Consider the following 16,298-nt stretch of genomic DNA (forward strand, 5'->3'; position numbering starts at 1 on the left):
TAACTACTGTAGAACCACAGCTAGAACCACTGTTAGAACCATAACTACTATAGAACCACAACTAGAACCACAGCTAGAACCATAACTACTATAGAACCACAACTAGAACCACAACTAGAACCATAACTACTGTAGAACCACATCTAGAACCATAACTACTGTAGAACCACACTGACACCCACAGCTAGAACCACAGCTAGAACCATAACTATTGTAGAACCACAACTAGAACCACAGCTAGAACCATAACTACTGTAGAACCACAGCTAGAACCACAGCTAGAACCATAACTATTGTAGAACCACAGCTAGAACCACAGCTAAAACCATAACTACTGTAGAACCACAACTAGAACCACAGCTAGAACCATAACTATTGTAGAACCACAGCTATAACCACAGCTAGAACCATAACTACTGTAAAACCACAGCTAGAACCACAGCTAGAACCATAACTACTATAGAACCACAACTAGAACCACAGCTAGAACCATAACTACTGTAGAACCACATCTAGAACCATAACTACTGTAGAACCACACTGACACCCACAGCTAGAACCACAGCTAGAACCATAACTATTGTAGAACCACAACTAGAACCACAGCTAGAACCATAACTACTGTAGAACCACAGCTAGAACCACAGCTAGAACCATAACTATTGTAGAACCACAGCTAGAACCACAGCTAAAACCATAACTACTGTAGAACCACAGCTATAACCACAGCTAGAACCATAACTACTATAGAACCACAACTAGAACCACAGCTAGAACCATAACTACTGTAGAACCACAGCTAGAACCACTGTTAGAACCATAACTATTGTAGAACCACAGCTAGAACCATAACTACTGTAAAACCACAGCTAGAACCACAGCTAGAACCATAACTACTATAGAACCACAACTAGAACCACAGCTAGAACCATAACTACTGTAGAACCACAGCTAGAACCACAGCTAGAACCATAACTACTGTAGAACCACAGCTAGAACCATAACTACTGTAGAACCACAGCTAGAACCACAGCTAGAACCACAGCTAAAACCATAACTACTGTAGAACCACAACTAGAACCACAGCTAGAACCATAACTATTGTAGAACCACAGCTATAACCACAGCTAGAACCATAACTACTGTAAAACCACAGCTAGAACCACAGCTAGAACCATAACTACTATAGAACCACAACTAGAACCACAGCTAGAACCATAACTACTGTAGAACCACATCTAGAACCATAACTACTGTAGAACCACACTGACACCCACAGCTAGAACCACAGCTAGAACCATAACTATTGTAGAACCACAACTAGAACCACAGCTAGAACCATAACTACTGTAGAACCACAGCTAGAACCACAGCTAGAACCATAACTATTGTAGAACCACAGCTAGAACCACAGCTAAAACCATAACTACTGTAGAACCACAGCTATAACCACAGCTAGAACCATAACTACTATAGAACCACAACTAGAACCACAGCTAGAACCATAACTACTGTAGAACCACAGCTAGAACCACTGTTAGAACCATAACTATTGTAGAACCACAGCTATAACCACAGCTAGAACCATAACTACTGTAAAACCACAGCTAGAACCACAGCTAGAACCATAACTACTATAGAACCACAACTAGAACCACAGCTAGAACCATAACTACTGTAGAACCACAGCTAGAACCACAGCTAGAACCATAACTATTGTAGAACCACAGCTAGAACCATAACTACTGTAGAACCACAGCTAGAACCACAGCTAGAACCATAACTATTGTAGAACCACAGCTAGAACCACAGCTAGAACCATAACTACTGTAGAACCACAGCTAGAACCACAGCTAGAACCATAACTACTATAGAACCACAACTAGAACCACAGCTAGAACCATAACTACTGTAGAACCACAACTAGAACCACAGCTAGAACCATAACTACTATAGAACCACAACTAGAACCACAGCTAGAACCATAACTATTGTAGAACCACAGCTAGAACCATAACTATTGTAGAACCACAGCTAGAACCAAAACTACTGTAGAACCACAGCTAGAACCATAACTAGAACCATAACTACTATAGAACCACAACTAGAACCACAACTATAAAGACGGACGCAGCCTTAAAAATGATAGTTAAATATCTTTAACGTTGTGGTTCTTGGTGTGGAACATGATGTGATTGTGTGTGTGTGTGTGTGTGTGTGTGTGTGTGTGTGTGTGTGTGATGCCAGACAGCTGATGGTTTAGATTCTGTGTGCTCTGACTGGTTCTGGTTCTGGTTCAGGTCTGGCTCGGTCCAAGTCCATCCCGAGCCAGAGCTTCTCCTCCGAGGTGGTGACGCTGTGGTACCGCCCCCCCGATGTCCTGCTGGGATCCACAGACTACTCTACAGCTCTGGACATCTGGTCAGGATACTACACACACACACACACACACACACACAGAGACACACACACACACACACACACACACACACACACACACACACACACACACACACACACACACACACACACAGAGACACACAGACAGAGACACACACACACACACACACACACACACATCTCTCACACACACACACACACACACACACACACACACACACAGACACACACACACACACACACACACACACAGACACACACACAGAGAGACACACACACACACACACACACAATCTCTCACACACACACACACACACACCCACACCCAGAGACACACACACAGACACACACACACACACACACACACGCTGTATGTGTGTATGTTGTTAATAAAGTTGTGTGTGTGTATATTGTTAATAAAGTTGTGTGTGTGTATGTTGTTAATAAAGTTGTGTGTGTGTTTGTTGTTAATAAAGTTGTGTGTGTGTGTTGTTAATAAAGTTGTGTGTGTATGTTGTTAATAAAGTTGTGTGTGTGTATGTTGTTAATAAAGTTGTGTGTGTATGTTGTTAATAAAGTGTGTGTGTGTATGTTGTTAATAAAGTTGTTTGTGTGTGTGTATGTTGTTAATAAAGTTGTGTGTGTGTGTGTGTGTATGTTAATAAAGTTGTGTGTGTTTGAACAGGGGGGCTGGCTGTATCCTGGTGGAGATGCTGCAGGGAGTGTGTGTGTGTGACATGTGTGTGATGTGTGTAAGACACACACACACACACACACACACACACACACACACACACACACACACACAACACACACACATATGTGTTTGAACAGGGGCACACACATATACACAGGTGACACACACACAAAGATGCTACACAGGGACACACACACACATATAAACACAAAACACACACATCTTCCAACAACTAATACTCACACTAAAGATCTGCACTAATACTCACACTAATACTCACACTAACACACACACACACACACTCACACTAACACACTAACACACACACACACACTATATCACACTAACACATATAAACACACACTAAACACACACACAAATAGTCACACAAATAGTCACACACACACACACACACACACACACACACACACACACTCACACACACACACACTCACACTAATATCACACTAAAACACAAACACACACTACGTAGTACAGGGAATTTGTGTGTGTTTTGATGAAACATTGTTCTTTTTTTTTTTGTGTGTGTGTGTGTGTGTGTGTGTAATGATGGTGTGTGTGCAGTAATGATGGTGTCTGAGGCAGGTTCGGGAGTCTCCCAGCTGCCCCCACAGACCAGAGGACAGCTACTCAAACGGGAGTCTCCCAAATGCCCACAAACACACTAAGACCAGGTACACACAAATACTCACACAAATACTCACACTAACACACAAATACTCACACAAATACTCACACTAACACACAAATACTCACATAAATACTCACACTAACACACAAATACTCACACAAATACTCACACTAACACACAAATACTCACACAAATACTCACACTAACACACAAATACTCACACAAATACTCACACTAACACACAAACACTCACACAAATCACACTAACAACACACAACACACTAACAAACACTCACACAAAACTCAACACTAACACACAAACACTCACACAAACAACACTAACACACTAACACACAAATACTCACACACAAAATCACACAACCACACTAACACACAAATACTCACACAAATACACACACTAACACACAAATACTCACACAACATACTAAACACTAACACACAAATACTCACATAAATACACTCACACTAACACACAAATACTAACACACAAATACCACACAAAACACACAAACACAAATCACACTAACACACAACACTCACACAAATACCACACTAACGCACAACACTCACACTAACACACTCACTCACACAAATACTCACACAAATACTCACACAAATACTCACACTAACACACAAATACTCACACTAATACTCACACTAATACTCACACTAACACACTAATACTCACACTAACACAGTAATACTCACACTAACGCACTAATACTCACACTAATACTCACACTAACACACTAATACTCACACTAACACACTAATACTCACACTAACACACTAATACTCACACTAACACACTAATACTCACACTAACACACTAATACTCACACTAACGCACAAATAGTCACACAAATAGTCACACTAACACACTAATACTCACACTAACACCCTAATACTCACACTAATACTCACACTAACACACTAATACTCACACTAATACTCACACTAACGCACAAATAGTCACACTATCTTCTCGTAGTACAGGGAATTTAACTTTAAAAAAATAAAATTGGACCTTTTGATGAAACATTGTTCTTTTTTTTTTTCTTTTGTGTGTGTGTGTGTGTGTGTGTGTGTGTGTGTGTGTGTGTGTGTGTGTGTGTGCTACAATACTTTGTGTGTTTCTGAGGATATGAGTCCGGACCAAAGGGTCAGCCCACACCTCTGGTTAGGAGTATAATAACCAATGAACTGTGACTATTTCTATTTCTACTATTTAGAAATAAAGTGAATAAAAACACTTTGAGAAAAGCGACAAAAACTTTTATTCTGAAAATATTCAGTCTTCTCTGCTACAGTCCTGTTAATATTGTAAATATATTCTGCAGAAGTAAATATATGTTGTTGTTGTTTTGTTTTTTTACTTTAAAAGTAAAATAAATCTCTCTCCTCTCCACAGAGTGGTTCCTCCACTCGGAGCCCAAGCAGTTCAGGAGCGTCTGGAAAAGGTGGGAAAACAGACAATCAGTCTGACTTTCATCAGCTGCACAGTAGAGGCTAAAGGGTTAGCATGTAGCCTGTGTGTTCCAGGCTACAGTGTTAGCATGTAGCTTGTGTGTTCCAGGCTACAGTGTTAGCATGTAGCTTGTGTGTTCCAGGCTACAGTGTTAGCATGTAGCCTGTGTGTTCCAGGCTACAGTGTTAGCATGTAGCTTGTGTGTTCCAGGCTACAGTGTTAGCATGTTGCCTGTGTGTTCCAGGCTACAGTGTTAGCATGTAGCCTGTGTGTTCCAGGCTACAGTGTTAGCATGTTGCCTGTGTGTTCCAGGCTACAGTGTTAGCATGTAGCTTGTGTGTTCCAGGCTACAGTGTTAGCATGTAGCTTGTGTGTTCCAGGCTACAGTGTTAGCATGTAGCTTGTGTGTTCCAGGCTACAGTGTTAGCATGTAGCCTGTGTGTTCCAGGCTACAGTGTTAGCATGTAGCTTGTGTGTTCCAGGCTGGAGCAGCTGCCCTATAAGACGGAGGATCTGGTCCAGAGGATGCTGACGGTTGTCCCCGGCGACCGTATCTCGGCGCAGGCGGCCCTGCAGCATCCGTACTTCAGCACGCTGCCGACTCCCATCATGCACCTGAGAGACAGTGAGACACCAACAGACACACACTTTACTTTACACTGTGTATATCTGTGTGTGTGTGTGTGTGTGTGTGTGTGTGTGTGTGTCTGTCTGTGTGTGTGTGTCTGTGTCCCTGTGTGTGTGTGTGTGTGTGTGTGTGTGTGTGTGTGTGTGTCTGTGTATGTGTGTGTGTCTGTGTCCCTGTGTGTGTTGTTGTCTGTGTGTGTGTGTGTGTCTGTGTCCCTGTGTGTGTTGTCGTCTGTGTGTGTGTGTGTGTGTGTGTCTGTCTGTGTATGTGTGTGTGTCTGTGTCCCTGTGTGTGTTGTCGTGTGTGTGTGTGTGTGTATGTGTGTGTCTGTCTGTGTATGTGTGTGTGTGTGTGTGTGTGTGTCCCTGTGTGTGTGTGTCTGTGTCCCTGTGTGTGTGTGTGTGTGTGTGTGTGTGTGTTGTCGTCTGTGTGTATGTGTGTGTGTCTCTGTCTGTGTTGTTGTGTGTGTGTGTGTGTGTGTGTGTGTGTGTGTGTGTGTGTGTGTGTGTGTGTCTCTGTCTGTGTTGTCGTCTGTGTGTGTGTGTGTGTGTGTGTGTGTGTGTGTGTGTGTATGTGTGTGTGTCTCTGTCTGTGTATGTGTGTGTGTCTGTGTCCCTGTGTGTGTTGTCGTCTGTGTGTGTGTGTGTGTGTGTGTGTGTGTGTGTGTGTCTGTCTGTGTATGTGTGTGTGTCTGTGTCCCTGTGTGTGTTGTCGTCTGTGTGTGTGTGTATATCTGTATGTGTGTCTCTGTGTGCGTGCATTCGTGCATTTGTGTGTCTGTGTCTGTGTGTGTCTGTGTGTGTCTGTGTGTGTGTGTGTGTGTGTGTTACATTCCTGTTTATGTTTTGTCTTTGTAATGTATTTTTTACATTTAAAAAGTGAAACCCAAACCTCTAAATACTAGTAAACTATAAGAGTAACATCAGACATTGAAACAGAAGCTACAGAAAGAGCCAACCTTTACTATGTATTGTGTCTGATTATTGTCTTAATGCTAACAGAGCGACGAGCTAACGGAGTCAACCACTCCTCCATCTTGTCCTCCTCTCTGTTTATCAGCCGTGTCCATCTTCAAGGTGCCCGGTGTGCGTCTGGAGACGGAGGTCAGAGACACCTTCAACCGCGGACGCAGACTCAAACCCTCGCTGTTGCCCGGCAACGCCAAGTTCTGGTGACGAGACGCTAACACGCGGCTAGCAGACAGCTAGCAGACGGCTAGCAGAGAGGAACAAGCCCTCGGAGAGAAACACGGGCAGAGTGGACACTTACAACATGTCTGAGGGGATTTGAACGCACCATAAGTAGACTTTCTGCATCCTCTAACCACACACATGCACACACGCACATACATAGACACACACAGAGAAACATATATACACACAGAAGCACAGACACACAAATGCACGCACACACACACACGAGCATGCACACACATACATAGACACACACACACACACACACACACACACACACAGTGTGTGTAGTGTGTATTATGGAGAGCCAGATTTTGGGCTCTTTAGAGGTCTGATCTGATCCCAGTAGTCTCTACGTTATCACAACGCTAACGCTAACGCTAACCATGTGCCAACAGGTACAAAAGGATCAGCTGTTTCTGACCAATACTGGAGGAAAATATGAACACAATTTGGGTTTTAATTGTCCCTAAAACTCAGCAACTGTCCAGGATGTTACCTTCTGACGTAAAGTCCCAAAGTTCCTCTCTAACTTCCTGTAAACCCCCCGGAGAGTTTTCCCAGAATGCATCATGTTAATGAGCTGTAATCTGTGTATTTGTTGGTTTAAATCTCAAATGTTCCTTCCCGGTTAGTTTCAGTCCTTCGGGGGGGCCGTTAGCATTCGTTAGCATTCGTTAGCAGAGTCCCAGCAGATGGCTGATTCATGAGTTCATGTCTCAGGATGAATTATGAATGAATTATGTGATATTTGTTGTGTAATAAAAGCTGAAGAGTTTGTTTGTTAACGTCTTTGAATCACAAAGTATTCTTCTTAGTTCAGACGTGTTGCTCTCTGAGTGTGAACTCTTTTTACTCTATTTCATCATTTTATTTCTCTAAAACATTTCAAATTAATTAATACAGTCAGAAAGATGTTGGATAGGTTTCTCGCTGCCTTTTTACAGCCTTTTTGTGGCATTTTTGCTGCCTTTTTGTCACCTTTTTGTCGCCTTTTTGTGACCTTTTTGTTGCCTTTTCCTCTGCCCTTTTGCTGCCTTTTTGTCACCTGTGTCACATTTTTGTCGCCTTTTCTTCAGCCTTTTTGTGGCAGATTTGCTGCCTTTTTGTCAAATTTTTCGCTGCCTTTTTGTGGCCTTTTTGTCAAATTTTTCGCTGCCTTTTTGTGGCCTTTTTGTCTAATTTTTCTCTGCCTTTTTGTCAAATATTTCGCTGCCTTTTTGTGGCCTTTTTGTCTAATTTTTCGCTGCCTTTTTGTCTAATTTTTCTCTGCCTTTTTGTCAAATATTTCGCTGCCTTTTTGTCGCCTTTTGTCTCCTTCTCATCTCCTTCCCGCCACCTTATTGCCTTCATGTCTTCTCGCCACCTTTTCGCCTCCTTCATATCTCCTCGCCTTAAAGATGAACTAAAGTCTGGGCAGCTGTATCTTCAGCTCCTCCGTTGGGTTTTTAGTTATAATACAAAACACTTTCACTTTTAAAGAGTTTAAAGTTGAACTGCAGTCTGAGAAGCTAGCTCTAACTTTAGCCTCCGGTAGCGAGTAAAATATGCAGTTTTTTGGCGTCTAAATATTTGTTTTTGTGGTTTAATGTAACCGTAAGAGTTTGAGAGAAGAAGTCGTCTAAAGTTTGATCCCTGGGAGGAGATCAAAGCTCTGACTTGTGATTTATTTATGATTAGTGTCGAGCGTCGTGTCATCAGACGGACGCCGAAAACACAAAGACATAAATATTCACTTTTATCTCTCCGACCAATCAGACGCCTCTCCTGTCACTCAAAATCACAAAGAAGAAGAAGAATATAAAGTAAATGAACTTGTTTTTTTGTCTCAAACATTCATTTACATCTTTCAAACTTTAAATTCAACTTTTGAGACAAACAAGTCACGGAGAAACAAAGTAAAGAGAAGAAACACATCTCCACGTCTCTCTTTAACATCCCAAATATAACGACAAAGCGACAAAACATGCAGAAAAAAGAGACAAAGAAGGGCAAAATAAATGAAAAAACACGGGAAGTCTGTTTTGATGCACAAACGAAGATGATAAAATGTGGAGACTGTCTGTCTGTCTGATTTTCTGTGTTTAAAGGAACATTCTGGCGCAAAAGTTTAAGGATTCAATACTTTATTGCCATACGACTCGGTGCAAGTTGCTAGGAATTTGCTTCAGTGTGCTCATGACAGGACATCAACACAATACAACAACAAAAACCATAGAGCTAATACATTTTGCAGCCTTTTTTGTTGCCTTTTTGTTGCCTGTTTGTGGCCTTTTTGTTGCCTTTTGTTGCCTGTTTGTGGCCCTTTTGTTGCCTTTTTGTTGCCTGTTTGTGGCCCTTTTGTTGCCTTTTTGTTGCCTTTTTTTTGTTTGTTTGCCCTTTTTTTGCCTTTTGTTGCCTGTTTGTGGCCCTTGCTTTTTTTTGTTTTGCCCCTTTTGTTGCCTGTTTGTTGCCTTTTTGTTGCCTTTTTGTTGCCTGTTTGTGGCCCTTTTGTTGCCTTTTTGTTGCCTTTTGTTGCCTTTTTGTTGCCTGTTTGTGGCCCTTTTGTTGCCTTTTTGTTGCCTGTTTGTGGCCCTTTTGTTTTTGTTGCCTTTTGTTGCCCTTTTGTTGCCTTTTTGTTGCCCCTTTTTTGCCTTTTTGTTGCCTTTTGTTTTGTTTGCCTTTTGTTTTTTGTTTGTTGTGGCCCTTTTTTGCCTTTTGTTGCCTGTTTGTGGCCCTTTTGTTGCCCTTTTGTTGCCTGTTTGTGGCCCTTTTGTTGCCTGTTTGTGGCCCTTTTGTTTTTTTTGCCTTTTTTTGCCTTGCCTTTTGTTGCCTTTTTTGTTGCCTTTTTTTGTTGCCTTTTGTTGCCTGCCCTTGGCCCTTTTGTTGCCTTTTTGTTGCCTGTTGTGGCCTTTTATTTGCCTTTTTTGTTGCCTGTTTTTTTTTGCCTTTTTGTTGCCTTTTGTTTGCCCTTTTGTTTGCCTTTTTGTGGCCCTTTTGTTGCCTTTTGTTTGTTTGTGCCTTTTTTTGTTGCCTGTTTGTTGCCCTTTTGTTGCCTTTTTGTTGCCTGTTTGTTGCCTTTTTTTTTTTGTTGCCTGTTTGTGGCATTTTGTTTTTTTGTTGCCTTTTTTTGCCTTTTTGTTTGCCCTTTTGTTGCCTGTTTGTTGCCTTTTTTGTTTTGCCCTTTTGTTGCCTTTTTGTTGCCTGTTTGTTGCCTTTTGTTGCCTTTTGTTGCCCTGTTTTGGCCCTTTTGCCTGTTTTTGCCTTTTTTTTTGTTGCCTGTTTGTGGCCCTTTTTTTTGCCTGTTTGTGGCCCCTTTGCCATTTGCCCTTTTTGCCTGTTTTTTTGCCTGTTTGTTTGTGGCCCTTTTGTTGCCTTTTTTGCCTGTTTTGCCCTTTTTGCCTGTTTGTTGCCCTTTTTTGCCTTTTGTTGCCTGTGCCTTTGTTGCCCTTTTGTTTGCCTTTTTTTTGCCTGTTTGTGGCCCTTTTGTTGCCTTTTTGTTGCCTGTTTGTGGCCCTTTTGTTTGCCTTTTGTTGCCTGTTTGCCCTTTTTTGCCCTGTTTTTTGTTGCCTTTTGTTGCCTTTTGTTGCCTGTTTGTGGCCCTTTTGTTGCCTTTTTGTTGCCTGTTTGTGGCCCTTTTGTTGCCTGTTTGTGGCCCTTTTGTTGCCTTTTGTTGCCTTTTGTTGCCTGTTTGTGTTATTTTTGTTGTTTGTTGCCTTTTTGTTGCCTGTTTGTGGCCCTTTTGTTGCCTTTTGTTGCCTTTTTTGCCCTTTTGTTGCCTTTTTTTGCCTTTTTGTTGCCTTTTTTTGTTGCCTGTTTGTTTGCCTGTTTGGCCCTTTTTTTTGCCTTTTTGTTTGCCTGTTTGTGGCCCTTTTTTGCCTTTTTGTTGCCTGTTTGTGGCCCTTTTTGCCTTTTTGTTGCCTGTTGCCTTTTGTTGCCTTTTGTTGCCTGTTTGTGGCCCTTTTGTTGCCTTTTGTTGCCTGTTTGTGGCATTTTTGTTGCCTTTTCCTCTGCCCTTTTGTTGCCTTTTTGTTGCCTGTTTGTGGCCCTTTTGTTGCCTTTTTGTTGCCTGTTTGTGGCCCTTTTGTTGCCTTTTTATTTTGCCTGTTGGCCCTTTTGTTGCCTGTTTGTGGCCCTTTTGTTGCCTTTTTGTTGCCTGTTTGTGGCCCTTTTGTTGCCTGTTTGTGGCCCTTTTGTTGCCTTTTTGTTGCCTGTTTGTGGCCCTTTTGTTGCCTTTTTGTTGCCTGTTTGTGGCCCTTTTGTTGCCTTTTTGTTGCCTGTTTGTGGCCCTTTTGTTGCCTTTTTGTTGCCTGTTTGTGGCCCTTTTGTTGCCTTTTGTTGCCTGTTTGTGGCATTTTTGTTGCCTTTTCCTCTGCCCTTTTGTTGCCTTTTTGTTGCCTGTTTGTGGCCCTTTTGTTGCCTGTTTGTGGCATTTTTGCAGCCTTTTATGCCAGATTATGATTATTATGTCTTTGATTCGATGCGTCAAATCCATGTTTCTATTAAAGCCATGTAGGATATTTAGTTCATAGCTTTTCAAGCTTCAGAAACATTCTGCAGTGCTCTAATCAGGGTTCAAAACTAACCTTTTCGTCCACCAGCCAAATGGCTAGTGAATGTTGAAATGTTACCACTTTAATAGATTACCATTGTGTTTTTGGCTGGTGAGTGAAGCTAATTTACCAGCCACTTGTATATTTTACCAGCATTTGTCTAATAAATGGTGCTAATTTTGAACCCTGGCTCTAATACTAAATAAATTGGTAATATAACATATGTGTACCCAGTCAAACGCAAAGCCGGTGGTTAGCTGCTAACGCTAGCCTTTAGGGCAGATGGTAAATCTCTATTTCTACACCACTAACTGTCGCCTTTTCGTCGCCTTTTTGTCGCCTTTTTGACGCCTGTTTTGCTGCCTTTTTGTCACCTTTTGTTGCCTTTTTTTCCATTTCTGCTGCCTTCTTGTCACATTTTTTCGCCTTTTTTGCTGCCTTTTTGTAACCAGTAACTAGTAAGCAGTAACGTAGCTCAAGCACGGCGTTCGTGGTTCGACTGGTCATGACCATTATCCCAAGATGGCGCCTGCCTGTATACACGAACACTCCTGTCTTTATGATCTATGTTTGTGATAAACTGTCTGCACACTTACAAAGTCCTGAATGCTTGTGTTTACATGTAGGGACCCTCGTGATGCTGTGGTGTGTATAGTGTGGTGATATTTTGAGCCTTGTTAGTGGTATCAAATATTGATTTACCCTCTGCCCTGAAAACTAAGCTAATTACTGTTTTTTCGGTAGCTTGTTTAAAGCTACAGATACATTAGATTAGCATGACTACATGTCCCAGAGAACAGTCGACTCAGTACACATATGTTATTAATCCCTAGGTTAAATTTGCGCTAGAATTGTCCTTTTAATATGAAAGAGGCAGCGGAGGGAGTTGGACATTTGAAGATTAATAATGAAAACATGGAGCCCAGAGGTTTGTCTGAACAGGCTGACTGTCCAGTTAGTTGCCCTGAGTCTCTCTCTATCTCTCTCTCTGTTTCTTCTGATTTAGCGAGAAGACAAAGCCTGTGATTGGAGGAGGAGTTTCCTGGCCAATCAAACAGCAGATGGTCTCTCTGAACATACTCCTCCTCCTCCACAACGTCTTCATCATCAGAGTCACACACAGTCTCAAATTGGCCTCAAATCTGCCAAAAACTCTGCAGAACACGGAAGAGAATCTGCACATTTTCTCAGTTTTCAGCGGGTTTATTTTGGCCTTTTTCAACATTTTCTTTGCTGCCTTTTTTGTCACTTTTCGGTTGCCTTGTTGTAGCTTTCTTTGCCTTTATTTTTGCCTTTTCGTAGCATTTTTTCCGCTGCCTTTGTGTTGTTTTTTTCCCACTTTTTAGTTGTTACTTTTTCCGCCTATTTCAACCTTTAGTTGTTTTTTGTCGTTGCTTTCTTTGCCTTTTCTTTGCATTTTTTCTGCCGACTTTTTGTTGCCTTTCTCGGCCTTCACATTTAGTGGTTATTGTGTCGATCGACTCATCCATAACTCTCTCTCTAATCGTCTGCAGGATGTATCGTTGGACTGTTTTAACATCCTGACTTTTATTGAAATGTTTCTCATATCTTTCAAATCTGCAGAATATTCGGTGGAACTCTCATTTCATTCACAAGTCCTTTAACTTTTTAACTTTCTTCCTTAGTCCTTTGGTGACAGAGAGCACATATTCTGCGTCTGCAGATCTGAGCCTTTTCTGCGTCAGGTTATGATGCAAAAGTCTTTATTCATGTGAAGGAAATTCTAGGTTTTTTGGGCTGTAACCCCTCCAGCCCCGCTGTATGTAACGCCTACGGTTGGACTTCTTCAGTAAGTTTTCTGACTGTTATTTATCTATAATCTGCTTGGTTTTTCTAACTCAGATATGGAGATAATAGCGCTCCAAAATTATGTCAAATGACATTCTTGTGTGTGTGTTTGGCCACCGTTTTTGCTGCCTTTTTGTCTCCTTTTTGTTGAATTTGTCGCTACCTTTATGTCGCCTTTTTTGCTGCCTTTTTGACGCATTTTTGCTGCCTTTTTGCTGCCTTTTTGACGCATTTTTGCTGCCTTTTTGCTGCCTTTTTGCCCTTTTGACGCCTTTTTGCTGCCTCTTTGTTGCCTTTTTGTCTCCTTTTTGTTGAATTTTGCTGCCTTTTTTGCTGCCTTTTGACGCATTTTTGCTGCCTTTTGCTGCCTTTTTGACTTTATTTTGCTTTTTTGCTGCCTTTTTGACGATTTTTGCTGCCTTTTGCTGCCCTTTTGACGCCTTTTTGCTTTTTGTTGCCTTTTTGTCTGCCTTTGAATTTGACCTTTATGTCGACTTTTTTGCCTTTTGCCTTTTTGCTGCCTTTTTGACGCATTTTTGCTGCCTTTTTGCTGCCTTTTTGACGCATTTTTGCTGCCTTTTTGCTGCCCTTTTGACGCCTTTTTGCTGCCTTTTGACGATCTTTGTTGCCTTTTTGTCTCATTTTTGTTGCCTTTTTGTCGCTGCCTTTATGTCGATTTTTTTTGCTGCCTTTTTTGCTGCCCTTTGAGCGCCTTTTTGCTGCCCTTTGTTGCCTTTTGTCTCCTTTATTTGAATTTTGCTGCCTTTTGTCGATTTTTTTTGCCTATTTTGACGATTTTTTCCTATTTTGATTCCTTTATCACTATTTTTTTGTCGCCTTTCTTGAGGAAAGACCCCTAATGTCACATTTTTTTAAAGAAAAAGTCTAAATTTTTACTGTAGAAGTCAGAATTTTTTTTTGAAAAAAAGTCACATATACTTTCACGATAAAAGTCAAATATTTTCAGAAGAAAAAGTCCCATTTCAGAAAAGAAAAGTCACATATTTTCCCAATAAGAGTCAGACTATTTGAAGAAGGTTCCAGGCTCAGGATGATTAATGGGAATAATAATATAAATGTGCAACGTTGTGTTTTTCAGCGGAGGAACAGGTGGATCCTCGCTGGTCATGGCGGCCGGGAGAAGCGTTTGGATCACGCTGGTATTCGCGCTCTTCTTCCCGCCGAGTGCCGCTCAGCACTTCCCCGGGGGTTCGATGCCGGAGCGTGGCGTCTGCCAGCCGGTCTCCATCCCGCTGTGCGCCGACATCGCCTACAACCGGACCGTCATGCCCAACCTGCTGGGCCACGGGCGCCAGGAGGACGCCGGGCTGGAGGTGCACCAGTTCTACCCGCTGGTGGCGGTGCGCTGCTCGCCGGAGCTGCGCTTCTTCCTGTGCTCGGTGTACGCGCCGGTGTGCACGGTCCTGGAGCGAGCCATCCCGCCCTGCAGGTATGGACATTTAGCATCCCCCCCAGGCTTACAGAAATGGTTTAACCCTAACTGCTCAGCAGCCAATGGGAACATAGGACTCTCACCTATTCAAACTGGAAAAGTGGCCACATGGCTCCAAATCACACAAACAGACACACACACACACACACACACACACATATACGCACATACGCACACACACACTCTACGTATTCTCTACATGTTAGACAGACACACACAGACATACAGACACAAATGCACACACACACACAATACATGTTGTCTACGTGTTAGACAGACACACACAGACACAAACACACACGCACACACACACACAATACATGTTGTCTATGTGTTAGACAGACAGACAGACACAAACACACACACACACACACCCACACACTCTACGTATTGTCTACGTGTTAGACAGACACACAGACACAAATACACACACACACACACAATACATGTTGTCTATGTGTTAGACAGACAGACAGACACACACACACACACACACACACACACACACTCTACGTATTGTCTACGTGTTAGACAGACACACACAGACACAAACACACATACACGCACACACACACACACTCTACGTATTGTCTACGTGTTAGACAGACACACACAGACACAAAAACACACACACACACACTCTACGTATTGTCTACGTGTTAGACAGACATACAGACACAAAAACAAAGACACACACACACACTATACCTGTTGTGTTAGACATCACGTATATTTGACCTGATTGGCTTTCCGTACTCAGGGCGCTGTGTGAGCGCGCTCGCCGCGGCTGCGAGCCGCTCATGAACACGTTCGGCTTCCAGTGGCCCGAGGCGTTGCGCTGCCGGAACTTCCCGGTGCACGGCGCCGGAGAGATCTGCGTGGGCCAGAACACCACCGACACACGCGGCGACACGGTCGACCTCAGCCCGGGCATCGAACCGCCGACTGAACCGACAGACCTGCCGTTCACCTGCCCCCCGCAGCTCAGGGTGAGCGCCTAAACATAGTCCAGTTCTTCTTCAATATTCTGACTTATTTTCCCAAAACATACCGACCTTTTTCTGAACTGTTTAGACTTTTTTTTCTAAAATATTTCATCTTTATTCACAATGTTGCCATCTGGCCACAACTCAACCAACCGAACACTCTTTTGTACCTGCAGCCATTCTACTGCTTAATGCTATAAAGAACCACAGATAACTTACTCATATGTTTTTATTAATTACATCACTGCACTTCTGAGTAGTCTGACTTATTGTTCCAAAACATACTGACCTTTTTCTGAACTATTTAGACTTTTTTTCTAAAATATTTCATCTTTATGGACTATATTCTGCACTATGCATATTTATCTATTTATTACTCTGTGTCACCTTCAACTGTGCACTATGTGGATCTATTCATCTCCACCTTATTCATCTGTATATCTGGGTTTATATAAGGGT

The 16,298-nt window shown here is 42.3% G+C and overlaps 1 protein-coding gene and 1 pseudogene across 1 annotated transcript in view; one reads left to right on the forward strand and one right to left on the reverse strand.

Annotated features, from left to right (window-relative positions):
- Positions 1-7,249, forward strand: part of cdk15 (cyclin-dependent kinase 15) — a 17,929-nt gene extending 10,680 nt beyond the window's left edge. The window contains exons 8-13 of the mRNA XM_028572680.1: positions 2,301-2,421; positions 3,086-3,124; positions 3,704-3,792; positions 5,182-5,230; positions 5,721-5,863; positions 6,926-7,249. Of these exons, the coding sequence (XP_028428481.1) occupies positions 2,301-2,421; positions 3,086-3,124; positions 3,704-3,792; positions 5,182-5,230; positions 5,721-5,863; positions 6,926-7,041 (557 nt within the window). The 3' untranslated portion in view covers positions 7,042-7,249. The remainder of the gene's footprint in view (positions 1-2,300; positions 2,422-3,085; positions 3,125-3,703; positions 3,793-5,181; positions 5,231-5,720; positions 5,864-6,925) is intronic.
- Positions 1-16,298, reverse strand: part of LOC114551719 (NLR family CARD domain-containing protein 3-like) — a 91,093-nt pseudogene that overhangs the window by 22,385 nt on the left and 52,410 nt on the right.

Source organism: Perca flavescens, unplaced genomic scaffold (assembly GCF_004354835.1).
Source record: "Perca flavescens isolate YP-PL-M2 unplaced genomic scaffold, PFLA_1.0 EPR50_1.1_unplaced_scaf_4, whole genome shotgun sequence".
NCBI lineage: Eukaryota > Metazoa > Chordata > Actinopteri > Perciformes > Percidae > Perca > Perca flavescens.